The sequence below is a fragment of the Herpailurus yagouaroundi genome, unplaced genomic scaffold (assembly GCF_014898765.1).
Source record: "Herpailurus yagouaroundi ecotype Mexico unplaced genomic scaffold, PumYag 181, whole genome shotgun sequence".
Lineage (NCBI taxonomy): Eukaryota > Metazoa > Chordata > Mammalia > Carnivora > Felidae > Herpailurus > Herpailurus yagouaroundi.
This window is the reverse complement of record NW_024412412.1, coordinates 24,019,043-24,038,223: the sequence shown is the minus strand read 5'-3', so window position 1 is coordinate 24,038,223 and position 19,181 is coordinate 24,019,043. Positions and strand designations below refer to the sequence as shown.

Genomic DNA, 19,181 nt, shown 5'->3' with positions numbered 1-19,181 from the left:
CCAGAAGAAAAAAAGGAGTGTTAATATATTTCAGAGAAGTCTAACCTAAATAAACCGGTGTGGATAGAAGAAAAGAGGGTGGTAATGTAGATGGTACTAAAAAAGTCTACCCAGGGGGGCGCCTGGGTGGCGCAGTCGGTTAAGCGTTCGACTTCAGCCAGGTCACGATCTCGCGGTCCGTGAGTTCGAGCCCCGCGTCGGGCTCTGGGCTGATGGCTCAGAGCCTGGAGCCTGTTTCCGATTCTGTGTCTCCCTCTCTCTCTGCCCCTCCCCCGTTAATGCTCTGTCTCTCTCTGTCCCAAAAATAAATAAACGTTGAAAAAAAAATTAAAAAAAAAAAAAAAAGTCTACCCAGAATTTATATACCACTGGAAGAATTCTGCAGAGCCAGAAAGGACCACTAAGACCCATGGAATTAAAATAGTCCACCTATGGTTGGCCTGTGATTTAGTAGAACCTCAGGCAGGGAAAGCAGTCTCCAACTATCTTCCCCTTCCCACCGACTATCTCACTGGGGAAACAAAGTAACTAGACCGTGATTCCCTGTTTCAAATTGTGACTCGTTGGAGATCACTCAAACTAGGTCAGGCAAGTGCTTTAAGTTTTAGAATTATAAATGTTTAATTTTAGTAAAACCATAGCTCAAGGACAATAAAAATAACCTAATATGATTTACAAGGAGACTATGGATCTATGGAAAAGTCTGAGAATCAGAACAACCTCCTCCCTTATACATAAAAGAAAAGAATTCGAGAGAGCAAGGGCAAAATTCATATGGAGGAAAATCAACTGTAGATGATGACAGTTACTTGCATGCAGAGGAAAAATAAAGAGTTTAAAAGTAATTCGAGAAACGGTGATAGCTGTGGACGACAAAGATGATCCAACATAAGAATGGTTGCTTTCTCTGCAGTGAAGACCTGAACAAATAAACGTGAAATATACTGAGTGATATGACAGACAACATTTCCCTCAAATAAAATGGCAAAAATGTATTGGCAGAATGTATTCAGGCAGAACATTCATGGCATCAGCAGGAGAAACATCCACACTAGGCTGCCTTCAGACTTTTTCTGGCAATACTCAGTGGTGGAATTTGATAGAGCAATTAGTTAACAGGAGAAGAAGGGATGAACCATTAATAATATTCCCAGAAGAGATAAAGACAATAGTCAGGCACCTTCAGCATGAAATATTTCAAAGATTAACAAACAAAACTCATTAGCAATGAAATATAAGTAAGGAGGGAATGATTAGAATAATGAACTCAGTCATGAAGACGCCGTAACAAAAGGAGTTGGTGGTTAATACTGCAGCCATCTATCTGTAGAATTAAGACCAATGTGCCAACACAATTAAAGTTGCAGAACAGAATGTAAATATTATGAACTGTGACAAAGTTAAAATAATATAATTATCAAAAAAAAAAAAAGAAAATGAAGAGGGGTAAGGACAAATTGGAGAGGAGCTAATCACCTCAGATTGCACGGCAGGGAGTTAATGAACACTGTCTGAGATTAAAACGTGGAGCTAATGCATTCAGCTTCTTAATGATATTCATAGTCTTTTATTCTTAACCATAAAGACAATTTTTTAAAGATACTCTTGTGAAGATATATTTAAGCTTAGCAATTCTTTCCCATTTATTTCATATTTTTCTTCTATTAAAGCATGTATATATTAATTATAAATAGCATGTTCATGCCTCTATATTTATCCTTTTATTGGTGCAGATGTGTATTTATATAATTTGGTAATGTTTATCATATGTTAATAGCTTTTTTTCTGAGTGTAAAGATTTCGGAATGATATGTGTTTTTAACTTGAAGATGTTATAGTAAAATAATAAACACTCATACACTTACATGTAAAATGATAATGATAAAAATGATAATAATAAAATGGTTACAGAAGTCTGAAGATTTCTATTTGTATGAATTTGTTTGTAGAGAGGAGGTTTACCAAGATACCCGAAAGATACAGGGTCAGGAGATCACCATGTTGTGTAAACAGGAAAGAGGTTTTCTGTATTTGCCTGGCCCCATTGCTTTCTGTCTGAACTCTATAAAGAATGACTGAACACACAAGGCCAAAAACTGTCACCAAGAACTGAGCATCAAGGTTTTGAAGCCAAGTGAAAAGACTGTACATGAAGGGGAGAGCATAGCCTTACTCCCAGCCCGTCTAAAACAGAGGTCCCAAGGGCTCAAATTTTAGCTTTGCTCTGCTGTAGAATTACTGGAATTGGAATTATCTGGTAGCAGTTTCCCCAGCACAGTTATCAGTCCATCATGAAGGATGCTGGGATAGGGGTCAATGGTAAGGTACTGCTTAATTAAGGATCCTTGAACAGGAAAAAAAAAATTAACAAGATAACTGTTCAGTGACTATTAGATGAGGCACGGTAACACAAAAAGTTCTAGAGAATTGAATGATGCAAAATTTGCGGGCAATCATCCCTGAAATGCAGGTAATTTAATCACCTTAGTTCTCTGGACTTATAAAACCTTGGGAAATATGCTCTACTTACATTTTTTTTTTTGAAAGAACCTGGTGATTATTTGCCCTAATTTCCTGAAAGTTAAAAGATTCTGACCTAATGTTAAATCACGTGCATTGAAGTTTGACTCAAAATCGTACTATCATTGTTATCATTTATGGTAAGGTAACCTCAAAACCCATATCCTTTGTACTTTGCCTATCTGGAAAACTACATATGTAACTTCACAAATGTTAGGTAAGTACTTACTCCCTGAAAATAATGTTGCTAATTCTGAAATATGCAGTGAATTCTAATATATCTCAAACACAGAATGTAATGTGTTTTTCTGTGTACTGATAATGATGAACCACTCAAAAAAGGCTGATTTTTTAAAAGCATGAAGAAGAGAGTAAACTGTGATTTATAACAGTAAACTTCAAATATCTATACTGGTGAGAGAAGGAGACAAATTAACTTAGAGTATAAACAGCCCATGGTTTACTATTTTAGGAGACTAGATGTGTGTGTCTGTGGGCAACTGAGTTTTTTTGACTGATAGAAATCTGTGTAATAGTATGTGATTAAACACCTCCATACGTAGGAAGTTACTTTAAATAAGAAAATTCTTTATTTCAGAGTGGCATACTAATCAACTATAAAGAAAGGGACCCACTGCCATTAATGCAGGAAAATACACACACAAACAGGTGCAAATAAAAACTGCAGGGAAAAAATTCATACAAGTAAAATTGATACATAGAGTATAGTGTATTTTTCTCATATTAATTGAATCCTTATAAGTACCTTTTGAATTTAATAGATTTCCTTAACTTATACCTACAGGGACTTTGATATATTATCAGAAAAACATTCAAATACACAAAAGTGTGTGCAAATCCTGAAATGTATAATAGGGTTTATAAAGATCTCATTCTTACTAGTATTACTGGAATTTGTGCATTCTTTCTTAACCGAAGAAGTATTTTGATACATTGCTATGAAACTCACTGTATTAATGAGAAAACTCAGGCTCAGAGAAACTGGCTGGCTTTTTAAAACAGTAAGTGGGCTTTATGGCAGAGAACAAAGCACTGCCTACGTTCATGGGCAAGAGAATCCTAACGTGGGAACTGCTGATGAAAGATATATATTTTCTCTTCATTTTAAATATTTATTTTTATGGTGCACGTGTAGAGAAATGTTCAAAGAGGAAATGAGTCTCTATTTTTTCTGCCAACATCAGGCCTCCTGTCTGTTGACGGCCCAAGCTCCTACCTGTGTGTGCTGTGCTGGCTTTTGCCTTCACTGGAAGATGGAGAAGAGGGGAGACAGGAGGACAAACAACATGTCTGGGATGTGAAAGGGAGCACAGAGGTTTCAATCAGCACAGTGAGATTTGGAAAGGCTTATGAACTTGAGGTTGCAAACTTCCCCAGGGATAAAGGTCAGGAAGCCTGACTGCCATCACCTCCCATTTTGAAGCTATCACATCAGTGGACCCTTTCTTATTTGGTCCACTGAGGGAGTAAACACAGATAGAGTTTCCCAGGAGAATCCTGGTGCACAGCTGTTGTTATACTCTCAAAAATGTTTCAACTGGGAAGATAAATACTATGACCTGCCTGTTGGCAAAGGGCTTAACGATCCTTCTGTTAAGTTGGATTCCAGGGCAGCCACTCTGAATTGATCTAAATGGCTTCAAGGATCAATCTTTGCTGTCCCTGGACTTATCAATGGGATCATTTTCAAAGAAGTTCCTGCCTATGATTATTCTCACCTTTCTGTGTTCAGTAATTCCTTGGTTTCCATGGATAAGCTTTCATTTCTTCAAATACTAAGTTGTTGAATAGTACCGAACACAAGAAAAAAAACAGTAAATAACTGTGAGTGGTGGTGACTTCCAGTAGGAGGGAAGGTGCTAACTTGGGTGTGCCCACTATTTTTTTCAGAGTTCATAAAAAAAAATAAGAAAACAAAGACACAACTTGTATCTTTTAAATTTAAGCAGTTTTTATAATAAGGTCAGGTGTTCATACATTTGTCTATGGTATTATTTACCTGCCCCAAATCCAGCAGGTAAGGTGATCTCAGTGATAAATTTCTAGTACCAAGAATAGCAGTCAATACGGTGCATGTGTGAAGCTCTGAAGGTTTGTATATAATAATAAAATAAAACTTAAAGTTAATATAATTCACCTAATTGGAAGTTTTATGAAAAATAATCCTCTGTTCTGTTTTCACTATGAGATTTAAAGGAAAAAAATAACTTTGAAGGAAATGACCAAATTATGGCTTACTATGAAAACCCTTTGCTATTATATTACATTGGTAATATTTAAAGATGATTCTAGTCTAAAATAGACTTTCATATTTATGAAGTAAGGTTAATAATCTTTCCACATTTTATATAATAACAAGCTTTCCGTTTTTTCCTGTCTTACTGGATTTTCACACTTACACATATATGCCTAATAGTTTCTAGTTATATTTTTTGGTATCCAATAATACTTTCTGAAAAGTAACACACAAAAGCCAAAATGTATAACGGCTAAACTATAATCTTGATTTTTAGCATGCTGGTAAGTGATAAAATACTCGTAAGGCACACATACACACACCCGCACATTTGAAAGGATAAATATTCGTGTTTGTTTTAAATACTGTTCATCCAGAAATAACTTTAATTTCTATAGTAAAACTTTTCCTCATCTTTTTTTTTAGAAAATGCATGTTCATTTGAGCTGAAAAGATCTATAATACATTGAAATAAAGTCATTTATTCAAGTCAGTGTTTCCTGCAAAAATTACCCATGATGTAACAAGTGCCCCTTTTGAAATTACCATGATGTTGTATTTTTAACTTCTATTGAAAATAGAGGCAAATTTATAGACTAACAAAAGCAACACTGCAGTTTAATTCAAAAATGGTTCTCTAATTTGTCTGTTTCAAACTAACCTTCTCCACTGGTTTTTCAATTGTTTCCTTGTTTTCATTTCTTCAAATAAATCTTTAACTTCAGGACACTAAATACATACTGAAGAGATAAGGGGGTTCTGGCCTCCTATTTCAAGCTAAAACATAACCTCTAAATTATCTTTTACATTAAGCCAAAGCCAATGTCACATACCTTTCGGGAATGAATTTCTTTCACATACAATGGAAGTAGAAACTCAGATATACCTTCAAGTCGGATTCCCTTCTTGGTGACTCTCAGATTTCCCATACCATCCTACAAGCAACGAAATATAGTTCACTTTTAGGTTCATTAGAGAATGAATAACTGGCCATAATTTTCTTAGGGCTAAATTGAGAAAACAGTAAGCTCAAATCAGTGATGATTTAAGGAAAATGAGAGACTGAATCTACTTAATGAATGATTGCAGCAGTCTGCATGCATATAGAGGGCTCTGTGTAAAATGAAAAGACCTCGTATCTTTTCATGGCTCTATCAGAGACTAGGATTTATCTATGAATAAACCCTTTATTTTCTTCATGCATTAGCCAGTTTAACTCTTTTTGGGGGTATAAAGATACTTGCCACCTGATTATTGGAAACAAATTTTGTTGCAGAGAGTTCTAATAATATTTTTACATTACAGTTATACACATATTTCTACAATATTCAAATAGTCACATTTGTGGAATGATTTCAACAAGTACTTAATAATTGGCTAGTATAAGTAAGCATGATGCTTCTGTATTCAAATTAAGTTTATATTCTCTCCTTTAGAAAACAACACTCTATAAGGAGGATAAAACAAGTATATAAATAACACTTATGAGACAGAATAACAGGAATTTAAAAAGTAAGAACACAGTACCATGGGAATTAAGGAAAGATTTCAAATTTGATAAGAGAATAGACAATTTATCATGGAAGAGACGAACTATGAGAAAGACCTTAAGAATATGGAGTTCCGACAGGAGATGTCCGTAGAGGGAGAAACAGAATGAACATCCTGTAATATTAAGAAACAGCATGACATCCAATCTGGCTCATATATGTACTTTATAATACTGTAAGAGAATACGGTAAGAGAAAACAACTGGAGTTATGTTTTGAAGCCAGAGAAAGGAAAGCCATGAATGCAAAGGTAAGAAGTCTGTACTTAGGTCAAACTCCAGAAGAAAAAACATAAAAGTTCTTGAACAGCTCAAGGGCTTGGAATTATCAGAGTTTTAAGCTTTAAGATTAATCTGGTAGAGGCACTATGTGGGGCTAACTGGCAGAGAATCAGTAATAAGGCACAACTCGGTAATAAGTGTAAAAAATATGGTGGAAGAAAAGCCTATGAGACTGGGTGACTAATTTTATCTGAAAATACTGAAAACAGGGACCTTTATGACTAATCCCAGGTTTCGTGACTATGACTAAATAAGGAAATGTGGTGATTTTTTAAAGTGGAATAACGAATTTTGTAGGCTCAATGACAAACATGATTGTAGCTTTGGACTTTCTAACTTTGAGGTATCATCGAAAATTCAGATATTTATCCATCAACTAGCACATCTGTAAAAAGTGGGTTGCAGAGTGACAATCGCTTAAGGTATGTCTGAATCTACTATGATGGATGAGCAAGTGTTCTCTGGGGAAGGTATCTATAAAACCAAGGAGAAACTCTTAGATAATGACTAGGTCTCTGGGTGGGAAAGGACTATTTCATACATGAAATAAGGGTATGATCAGTATAAGAAGAAAGCCAAGAAATTATCATGGCCCCAGTCTCTGCCACCTGCCCCTACGTCCCACCACCAAAGAAAGCCAATGATGTAGTAAAGAAAGGAATAGAATTTTGAGTAAGAATTAAAGCCCTTTTTTAAAGTCTCACAAAGGGAGAGAGATTTTGAGGTGGTCGAGCCTAAATCCTCTAATGGAAGGACAGAGTCATCAATTCTGGTTGAAATAAACTTGGGATGGGATGAAGGAATTCATTTATTGAGACTCAAACCTAAACTGACCCTGGAAATGTCTAATAGGGAATTGACTAATTTTTTTTTTTTTTTTTTTTTTTTTAGAGAATTTCAAGTTTCACTGAAGACTTATTCAGATGAGAAAGTTGATCTACTTTTGTTGGGATGGCACACCCCAGGTTCTCCGAGACAGTGCTGGCTTATCCCACTTTTATAGTGTCCTCTTTCACTTTATTTTTTATTTTATTTTATTTTTTTTAATTTTTTTCAACGTTTTTTTATTTATTTTTGGGACAGAGAGAGAGAGCATGAACGGGGGAGGGGCAGAGAGAGAGGGAGACACAGAATCGGAAACAGGCTCCAGGCTCCGAGCCATCAGCCCAGAGCCTGACGCGGGGCTCGAACTCACGGACACGCGAGATCGTGACCTGGCTGAAGTCGGACGCTTAACCGACTGCGCCACCCAGGCGCCCCGTCCTCTTTCACTTTAAAAAGTGAAAAGTGTTTCTGATTTAGACATCAACTACATCGTCACCTGTTTACTGGCTGTAATTAGTATCATTTTGCAACATCACAGCTATCGACGAACAGAAACTGGCAAAATTAACAGGGAAAGAGACTCAAAAAGGAGGATTTGCTAACAGGAATGGCAAAAGTCCTAGGTATGGGGTTTGCCAAAGTACCACAAAATGATGCCCCTCCACTCCCTGACCATCATTTTTCTCATTGGGTGGAGACAAGTAAAGTCAGTACAGCAATGTTGGACAGTAAAAAGAGCACAGGGTCAAGGAATGACAGCTGATGACCCATTAATGGTTAAATTCAGCAGGAGTCAAGAAATATGAGAAATGTTAAGACGGGTTTATCATCAGAAAATGGAACTTTGAATTTTGAGATCTTGAAGGTTGACAAAAATTTCAGACAGCATGAAACCTAAAGAACATCTGAGTGGGGGTAGCAGAAGCAGAGTGGAGATCGAACTTTCTGTAATTCAGAAAGAACATTCAAAATGACACGTGGCTTTAAAATATTATTTTGTCCCTGAGTGATTTTCTTAACTAAATCTCACACAGTGACTGTCCACATATATTCTCAAATGTCTGCCGGAAGGAAGTGTTCTAAATGTTCCCCATGAAGTTGCTATGGAAACATCTAGTGCAACGTTTAGTCAAACTCAGAACAACAGAAATAAATTCTATCATAAACATAATTCCCAATTCACACTAATCTTAAAAAAATGTTTTCATAAGATAACCATCTTAAATAAAGTAACTGGACATCCAGTTAACTGGGATATTATTGGTGCCATATGCATCTTTAATTGTGGAAAGCTTTGAATCTTAAGCTCAATGTTTTCTTCTTATATTATCTATATGATACGTAACTTGAGGCATATAAATATATCTCACTTAAATTAGATGAAATAGATACCCCTGTATAAATGTAGGATTCTTATGGTAGAACTGTGTTTTGAATCTAACCTCACTCAAGCATGTCCATTTGTCCCTCCTTTTATTTCTCCTGTTTTGTATTTAAAAAAATGAATATTCAAGTTCTTCCATATTATCTACATGTAGTTATAAAATATATAAGAATTCATAACATATATACAGTATGTAATCACCCTGGTCCTCACAGGCATGTGCCAAGTCTATTAATAATTTATAAGATGGGGAATCCTGGGGAGATGGCTGCACAGGAGGACGCTTGACTCACCACACGTCCTGCTGATCACTTAGATTCCACCTATACCTGCCTAAATAACCCAGAAAACCGCCAGAGGATTAGCAGAACGGAGTCTCTGGAGCCAAGTGCAGAGGAGAAGCCCAGGAAGAGGGTAGGAAGGGCGGCGAGGTGGTGCATTCTCCACGGACTGGCGGGAGGGAGCCAGGGCAGAGGGGCGGCCCGCTGGCCAAGCAGATCCCCCGAGTCTGACAGGCAAAAGCAGAGGGGCCGGACTGAGTGTGTTCCTACAGCAAGCAGGACTTGACATCTGGAAGGCTGTAAGCTAACAGCTCTGCTCGGAGAACGGGAGGGCTGGAGGACAACGGGAGGGAGAGTTGTTGAGCCCCCGACAACAGAGCACAGCTTGGTGGGGAACAAAGGCGTTCACCAGCTCCATCTCCCTCGCCCATCCCCCAGCCAAAATCCCAAAGGGAACCAGTTCCTGCCAGGGAACTTGCTTGCAGTGCACAAACACCCAACGCTGTGATTCTGCAGATCCATCCCTCCAGCAGGTCTGACTCCCTCCCGGATCCATCCCTCCAGCAGGTCTGACTCCCTCCCGGTGCCGCAGGGCCCCTCCCAAAGCAGATCTCCAAAGGAAAAGTGAGCTGAGCCTACCCCACCCCTCCACTGTGCACCTTGCCGATCCACCCCAGCTAATACGCCAGATCCCCAGCACCACAAGCCTGGCAGTGTGCAAGTAGCCCAGATGAGCCACGCCACCCCACAGTGAATCCCGCCCCTAAGAGAGGGGAAGAGAAGGCACACACCAGTCTGACTGTGGCCCCAGCAGTGGGCTGGGGGCAGACATCAGGTCTGACTGCGGCCCCGCCCACCAACTCCAGTTATTCAAGACAGCACAGGGGTAGTGCCCCCGCAGTCCCGCACCACTCCAGGGACTATCCAGAATGACCAAGCAGAAGAATTCCCCTCAAAATAATCTCCAGGAAATAACAACAGCTAATAAACTGATCAAAAATGACTTAAACAATATAATAGAAACTGAATTTAGAATAATAGTCATAAAATTAATCGCTGGGCTTGAAAACAGTATAAAGGACAGCAGAGAATCTATTGCTACAGAGAACAAGGGACTAAGGAACAGACAGGAGGAGCTAAAAAATGCTATCAATGAACTGCAAAATAAAATGGAGACAACTACGGCTCGGACTGAAGAGGCAGAGGAGAGAATAGGTGAACTAGAAGATAAATTATGGAAAGAGAAGAAGCTGAGAAAAAGAGAGATAAAAAAATCCAGGAGTATGAGCAGAAAATTAGAGAAGTGATGCACTAAAGAGAAATAATATACGCATAATTGGTATTCCAGAGAAGGAAGAGAGAGGGAAAGGTGCTGAAGGTGTACTTGAAGAAATCATAGCTGAGAACTTCCCGGATCGGGGGAAGGAAAAAGGCATTGAAATCCAAGAGGCACAGAGAACTCCCTTCAAACGTAACTTGAATCGATCTTCTGCACGACATATCATAGTGAAACTGGCAAAATACAAGGATAAAGAGAAAATTCTGAAAGCAGCTAGAGATAAATGTGCTCTAACATATAAAGGGAGACTTATAAGACTCGTGACTGATCTCTCTACTGAAACTTGGCATGCCAGAAAGGAATGGCAGATCCTCAATGTGATGCACAGAAAAAATATGCAGCCGAGAATCCTTTATCCAGCAAGTCTGTCATTTAGAATAGAAGGAGAGATAAAGGTCTTCCCAAACAAACAAAAGCTGAAGGAATTCGTCACCACTAAACCAGCCCTACAAGAGATCCTATGGGGGATCCTGTGAGACAAAGTACCAGAGACATCGCTACAAGCATAAAACATACAGACATCACAATGACTCTAAACCCATATCTTTCTATAATAACACTGAATGTAAATGGATTAAATGCGCCAACCAAAAGACATAGGGTATCAGAATGGATAAAAAAAACAAGACCCATCTATCTGCTGTCTACAAGAGACTCATTTGAGACCTGAGGACACCTTTAGATTGAGAGTGAGGGGATGGAGAACTATTTATCATGCCACTGGAAGTCAAAAGAAAGCTGGAGTAGCCATACTTCTATAAGACAAACTAGACTTTAAATTAAAGGCTGTAACAAGAGATGAAGAAGGGCATTATATAATAATCACAGGGTCTATCCATCAGGAAGAGCTAACAATTATAAATGTCTATGCGCCGAATACGGGAGGCCCCAAATATATAAAACAATTACTCACAAACATAAGCAACCTTATTGATATGAATGTGGTAATTGCAGGGGACTTTAACACTCCACTTACAGAAATGGATAGATCATCTAGACACATGGTCAATAAAGAAACAAGGGCCCTGAATGACACATCGGATCAGATGGACTTGACAGATCTATTTAGAACTCTGCATCCCAAAGCAACAGAATATACTTTCTTCTCGAGTGCACATGGAACATTCTCCAAGATAGATCATATACTGGGTCACAAAACAGCCCTTCATAAGTATACAGAATTGAAATTATACCATGCATACTTTCAGACCACAATGCTATGAAGCTTGAAATCAACCACAGAAAAAAGTCTGGAAAACCTCCAAAAGGATGGAGGTTAAAGAACACACTACTAAAGAATGAGTGGGTCAACCAGGCAATTAGAGAAGAAATTAAAAAATATATGGAAACAAACGAAAATGAAAATACAACAATCCAAACGCTTTGGGATGCAGTGAAGGCAGTCCTGAGAGGAAAATACATTGCAAACCAGGCCTATCTCAAGAAACAAGACAAATCCCAAATACAAAATCTAACAGCACACCTAAAGGAAATAGAAGCAGATCAGCAAAGACAGCTGAAATCCAGCAGAAGAAGAGAAATACAGATCAGAGCAGAAATAAACAATATAGAATCTAAAAAAACTGTAGAGCTGATCAACGAAACCAAGAGTTGGTTTTTGAAAACATAAACAAAATTGACAAACCTCTAGCCAGGCTTCTCAAAAAGAAAAGGGAGATGACCCAAAAAGATAAAATCATGAATGAAAATGGAATTATTACAACCAATCCCTCAGAGATACAAACAATTATCAGGGAATACTATGAAAAATTATATGCCAACAAACTGGACAACCTGGAAGAAATTGACAAATTCCTGAACACCCACACGCTTCCAAAACTCAAACAGGAGGAAATAAAAGCTTGAACAGATGCATAACCAGCGAAGAAATTGAATCAGTCATCAAAAATCTCCCAACAAATAAGAGTCCAGGACTAGATGGCTTCCCAGGGGAGTTCTACCAGAAGTCCAAAGCAGAGATAGTACCTATCCTTCTGAAGCTAATCCAAGAAATAGAAAGGGAAGGAAAACTTCCAGACTCATTCTATGAAGCCAGTATTACTTTGATTCCTAAACCAGACAGAGGCCCAGTAAAAAAAGAGAACTATAGGCCAATATCCCTGATGAATATGGATTCAAAAATTCTCAATAAGATACTAGCAAATCGAATTCAAAGGCATATAAAAAGAATTATTCATCATGATCAAGTGCGATTCATTCCTGGGATGCAGGGCTGGTTCAACATTCACAAATCAATCAATGTGATACATCACATTAAGACAAGAAAAGAGAAGAACCATATGATCCTGTCAATCGATGCAGGAAAGGCCTTTGACAAAATTCAGCACCCTTTCTTAATAAAAAATAGAAAGTCGGGATAGAAGGAACATACTTAAAGATCATAAAAGCCACTTATGAAAAGCCCACAGCGAACATCATCCTCAACGGGGAAAAACTGATAGCTTTTTTCCTGAGATCGGGAACACGACAGGGATGCCCACTCTCACCGCTGTGGTTTAACATAGTGTTGGAAGTGCTAGCATCAGCAATCAGACAACAAAAGGAAATCAAAGGCATCAAAATTGGCAAAGATGAAGTTAAGCTTTCACTTTTTGCAGATGACATGATATTATACATGGAAAATCCGATAGACTCCACCAAAAGTCTGTTAGAACTGATACATGAATTTAGCAAAGTTACAGGATACAAAATCAATGTACAGAAATCAGTTGCATTCTTATACACTAATAATGAAGCAACAGAAAGACAAATAAAGAAACTGATCCCATTCACAATTGCACCAAGAAGCATAAAATACCTAGGAATAAATCTAACCAAAGTTGTAAAAGATCTGTATGCTGAAAACTATAGAAAGCTTACGAAGGAAATTGAAGATGATAGAAAGAAATGGAAAAACATTCTGTGCTCATGGATTGGAAGAATAAATATTGTCAAAATGTCAATACTACCCAAAGCTATCTACACATTCAATGCAATCCCAAACAAAATTGCACCAGCATTCTTCTCGAAACTAAAACATGCAATCCTAAAATTCATATGGAACCACAAAAGGCCCCGAATAGCCAAAGTAATTTTGAAGAAGAAGACCAAAGCAGAAGTCATCACAATCCCAGACTCTAGCCTCTACTACAAAGCTGTCATCATCAAGACAGCATGGTATTGGCACAAAAAACAGACACATAGACCAATGGAATAGAATAGAAACCCCAAAACTAGACCCACAAATGTATGGCCAACTCATCTTTGACAAAGCAGGAAAGAACATCCAATGGAAAAAAGACAGTCTCTTTAACAAATGGTGCTGGGAGAACTGGACAGCAACATGCAGAAGATTGAAACTAGACCACTTTCTCACACCATTCACAAAAATAAACTCAAAATGGATAAAGGACCTGAATGTGAGACAGGAAACCATCAAAACCTTAGAGGAGAAAGCAGGAAAAGACCTCTCTGACCTCAGCCGTAGCAATCTCTTACTCGACACATCCCCAAGGCAAGGGAATTAAAAGCAAAAGTGAATTACTGGGACCTTATGAAGATAAAAAGCTTCTGCACAGCAAAGGAAACAACCAACAAAACTAAAAGGCAACCAACGGAATGGGAAAAGATATTTGCAAATGACATATCGGACAAAGGGCTAGTATCCAAAATCTATAAAGAGCTCACCAAACTCCACACCCAAAAAACAAATAATCCAGTGAAGAAATGGGCAGAAAACCTGAATAGATACTTCTCTAAAGAAGACATCCGGATGGCCAACAGTCACATGAAAAGATGCTCAACGTCGCTCCTCATCAGGGAAATACAAATCAAAACCACACTCAGAGATCACCTCATGCCAGTCAGAGTGGCCAAAATGAACAAATCAGGAGACTATAGATGCTAGCGAGGATGTGGAGAAACGGGAATCCTCTTGCACTGTTGGTGGGAATGCAAACTGGTGCAGCCACTCTGGAAAACAGTGTGGAGGTTCTTCAAAAAATTAAAAATATTGCTATGACCCAGCAATAGCACTGCTAGGAATTTATCCAAGGGACACAGGAGTACTGATGCATAGGGGCACTTGTACCCCAATGTTTATAGCAGCACTCTCAACAATAGCCAAATTATGGAAAGAACCTAAATGTCCATCAACTGATGAATGGATAAAGAAATTGTGGTTTATATACACAATGGAGTACTACGGGGCAATGAGAAAGAATGAAATATGGCCTTTTGTAGCAACGTGGATGGAACTGGAGAGTGTGATGCTAAGTGAAATAAGCCATACAGAGAAAGACAGATACCATATGGTTTCACTCTTATGTGGATCCTGAGAAACTTAACAGAAACCCATTGGGGAGGGGAAGGAAAAAAAAAAAGAGGTTAGATTGGAAGAGAGCCAAAGCATAAGGGACTCTTAAACTGAGAACAAACTGAGGGTTGTTGGGGGGTGGGAGGTAGGGGAGGGTGGGTGATGGGCATTGAGGGGGACACCTTTTGGGATGAGCACTGGGTGTTGTATGGAAACCAATTTGACAATAAACTTCATATATTGAATAAAAATAATTTATAAGATGGTTTCCCTTCTGCAGGAGCATTAGAAAGTGGTTGTATTCTATCGCTATACTCTCCTGATCCACGATATTCTTGGTCCCTTCCACTCTAAAAGGGAGAAAAGAACTTCTGTATTTGCTGTTCAGGATGACATTGCCACGACACCAGAAATTGGAGAACTGAATATACTTATGGCTCAGGTCTCAACCTTGGCTCTGTCGTCTTCATCCTATGTAAGCTTGAACCACTTAACTAATCTCTTTGTGCCTTAAATTTGTCATCAGTAAATGCAGTAAAAACACCACTTAATGTATTTGTGGCAAGGGCTGCATGAGGATATAAAAAGCTTAGCATAATGCCTAACTTATGTAGAAATAAGCAATAGCCTTAGCCGTTATTAACATTTGACTAAATATAATTTAAATTGTTGTCCCATCATTACTATAAAATTCATATTATTTTCAGAGAGATTATTTTTGAACCTTAGTAGTCTCTACAGCAAGCTTTAGCATCATTATGGTTATGATGCATTTATTTATTATCTATTAATTTCACAAATCACTTAACTATTTTTCACAGACAGTATAGTGTCATTTTAGAAAGGAATGTGGAGCCAGACAGCGTGGGTTTGAAAGTTTCTACTCTGAACATGCAAAGTACTCTATTTGTATTTTTTCATAAAAGGTATCATATTCTGCTTGCAGTTTTAATTCACTATGTACATTTTTATCTCTTCTTGAAAAGTTAATTATTTTATTTCTGTATGTATTTGCTCTTTCTTCGACCAGAGTCTGTCCAACAGTGGTTTGTATGAAGTATGTGGTCACTAAATGCATGAGTATTCAACTTATCAGTAAAATTTAGACCTTTACTCGATAAAAGTTAAAACATAAAATTAAATTGATATCCTTATAAAAATTATGTCATCACTAAAATTTATACAATTTATTTTTAGAAACTGCAGACAGTCTTTATTATAGTGTTCATGAATTTGATTTTTTTGGACAAGGTGGAAGATACTTTGTTGAGAAATATTCTCTCTGGAATTTATTATGAAATATCGACATTAAAATAAATCATAGATATGAATGTAAACAAAGAGAACATTGATCGCATGTCATATTAATTTAAAACCCACACTCATAACATGGCAATGTTTTCAATCTAGTGTAGTCTGTCCTCACACAAGATTCTTGTTAACTCTTAGCTGATTGGTATTAGAAGAGCTGTTTAGATGGCAATAACCAGGATTTGAGTTATGCCTTAACAGGCAAATGTAACTCTCAAAGTAATAAGCATGTTGACATGGATTGGGAAAAAAAAATTAAATTGTTGGATCATTAAATAGTATAGAAAATCTGGGACTTTATTTATTTATTTATTTATTTATTTATTTATTTATTTTTGAGACACAGATAAAAGACAAGTGAGGGAGGGAGGGGTAGAGAGAGAGAGGGAGACAGGATCCTAAGTGAGCTCACCACTGACAGCAGAGAGCCTGATGCAGGGCTGGAACTCACAAACCATGTGATTATGACCTAAGCCAAACAAAGTCAGCTGCTTAGCCGACTGAGCCACCCAGGCGCCCCAATTATTTAAAAAGTTTTCTAGGAAAATTGAAAGATTCCAGTAGCCAGGAGATAATCAAATATATATATTACATGAATGTATTTTTTCTGGTTAAAACCAAAAATAAACTTCTTCCAAATTGCTAAGATCATTTCAAAAGAAAGGGATTAGAAAAGGAGACAAATACATATACTTTTACGGCTTTGATTATTTAATGATATTCATTCTATACTTCAATTTGCATGAGGAAATGACCTTCAAAAGGCTATTTAGAGATAAACTGAAGTCTAGTAAGATAAATTATTGGTGAGACCTTGGGAATTAAATATTTTTAATAAAGAACCGTACAAGGAAATGGAAGTATTCGATTTTTTGAAAACAATTACAAACCACTTTAAGTGTCTTTTGTTATTGATTCTTTATTATATGTCAATTTCCCTTAAATATTGTTTAATTCCCAACTCCTAATTAAAGAAGAAATTCTCTTTAAAGTATGTAGGCATTTTTCTTTCTTTTTCGTACCTGTTTTAAGTTGGTGTTATTTATAATTTATAATGAGCTGTTTTTCCCCAAGCACAAGAAAAAGAACAAACAAAATGTAAGTTGACAGCCTGCTTTATATGTACGTTTTTACTGCGTTGTTTGCTATAAGGCTGTATTTTATTTTCCTTTTAATTGGCCTGCCTTATTCCTGTCCATTATTAGAAAATGAACTCTATGGTGATAAGAATCGATAGATTTAGGAATATGACCTCTAATTCAGCAGGTATAGAAGCATCTTGAGAAATTGTTGTTAATAACATAACAACAATCTGGAGCTTTTACAATCTGGAGCATTTATTACCTTTGTTCATAGCCAATAGTTGTTCAAAGTTTCATAATTTATATATCATTGTCAGCATTGTGAAAAGGCTTTAATGTATTCATATTTAAATACCACAATAAACATTGCACTTTGTATCTCTTATTTGTATTGGTGTTCTTTTAATTATGTGAATTATTTTTAAAAAGTATAATAAAATAAAATTCAATTTGTTTTCCAAATTTTCCTCTACTGATAATAGAATCATTTGATAAGCATTTCCTTTTTTTCTAACAATCTACATATCAATAACCTCATACAACATATGTAATCACTTAATAACAAAACCATCAGAATGAAACTATGCTGAAACAAAATAAAACCAAAACCAAATATATGTTCATTTGGCAATGCAGATACGAATCATAATCATCCAGTAAATGGAGGAAAAAATGGATGAGTGCAACAAATCCAATGAAACTATATATGAGACAAGGAATATACATTTTTAATATATACACATTTATTTAAAATGATAGGGAATAGATTATAGCCATGTTTATGTGGAAACAGACCATTGTAGGAACATTTGGAACACATAAGTGTTTTATGCTCAATATTCTTGACAAAAATGTTTTCCTATAGAATATCTCTCGGAATCAGTATCAGGAGAAAACTATTGGTGTGGCTGAATCTAGTATTGTAATATTAATTGTTTAAACAGATTTAAGTGTGTGTGGGAGCACCAGCATTATCCTACCTTATATTGAAATTAAGATTAAACCCAAAGAATCTGATTCGCAACTGTGGTAAAAGACAGACACTTGCTAATGAAAAGCGCTTTGGAAAACCCAACCTGCTACTACTATACACAAGTCATATTTCTTGGTGGTAAATGGAGACAACTGGAAAGAACCTCAGACATTGATTAAGGAAAACATTAAATAATGAATTAGTAATAATGCTACGCTCCCTAAAGACTGTCATCTGTACAGTGACTGTGCAGATGACTGAAGAACATCCATATTTTAATCTTTGTAGCAAGGGTACAAAGCCTACAGGTTCACTGTTAACATGCCTGTCTTCCCCAAAATATAAAAAGAATACTACGAGGATTATAATAAACCCAAAGGAAAGAAAAAAGCTCCATGTTCAGTTAAATTGAGGAAACTACAAAATGATATATTCCCACTCAGATTCATAATGCATATTAGCATACTAAACATTCTGAGAAGTCTGGGGTAACAGAACATATTTACTTCCTTCAATACAGTGTTCACTAAATACTGTGTCCAATAGATCCTCTACTCATCTGCTCACATGTTGGAATAGATGGAATAATGTCCCTTTGAACAGGCTGTGCATATACTGTATGCAGACCTATTAACAAAGAGGTGCACTGTTAAGCATACAAGGGATTAAAAAGTTTGGGGCACCCGAGTGGCTCAGTCAGTTAAGCATCCTTCTTCAGCTCAGGTCATGATCTCACAGCTCAGGAGTTCAAGCCCCATGTCGGGCTCTGTGCTGACAGCTTGGAGCTTGGAGCCTGCTTTGGATTCTGTGTCTCCCTCTCTCTCTGCCCCTCCCCTGCTCTCTTTCTTTATCTCTCTCTCTTTCAAAAACTGAATAAACATTAAAAAAAGATTAAAAGCCATGGTATCTCCACAAATACTTATTGAGAGCCTATATACAGCACCACTAAATTCTGTTCCTAGCTTGGCTTCCCAGCTGTTTTTAAATATGGGGAGAATATGCTGAACACTGCTAGGAATCTGGTCTGCTTCATAGATGTAATTTCTTAATGTCTATAAGAAAT

At 37.1% G+C, this 19,181-nt stretch overlaps 1 protein-coding gene across 7 annotated transcripts in view; it reads right to left on the bottom strand.

Moving 5' to 3' along the window:
• The window catches only part of SGCZ (sarcoglycan zeta), a 1,125,109-nt gene that overhangs the window by 212,577 nt on the left and 893,351 nt on the right, over positions 1–19,181 (bottom strand). For 6 of the 7 annotated variants that reach the window (XM_040490100.1, XM_040490103.1, XM_040490099.1 and 3 more), the window contains exon 3: positions 5,611–5,712. The exons of the other annotated variant lie outside the window; for it this stretch is intronic. In XM_040490100.1, coding sequence (XP_040346034.1) covers positions 5,611–5,712 — 102 coding nt within the window. The remainder of the gene's footprint in view (positions 1–5,610; positions 5,713–19,181) is intronic. 7 annotated transcript variants of the gene reach the window in all.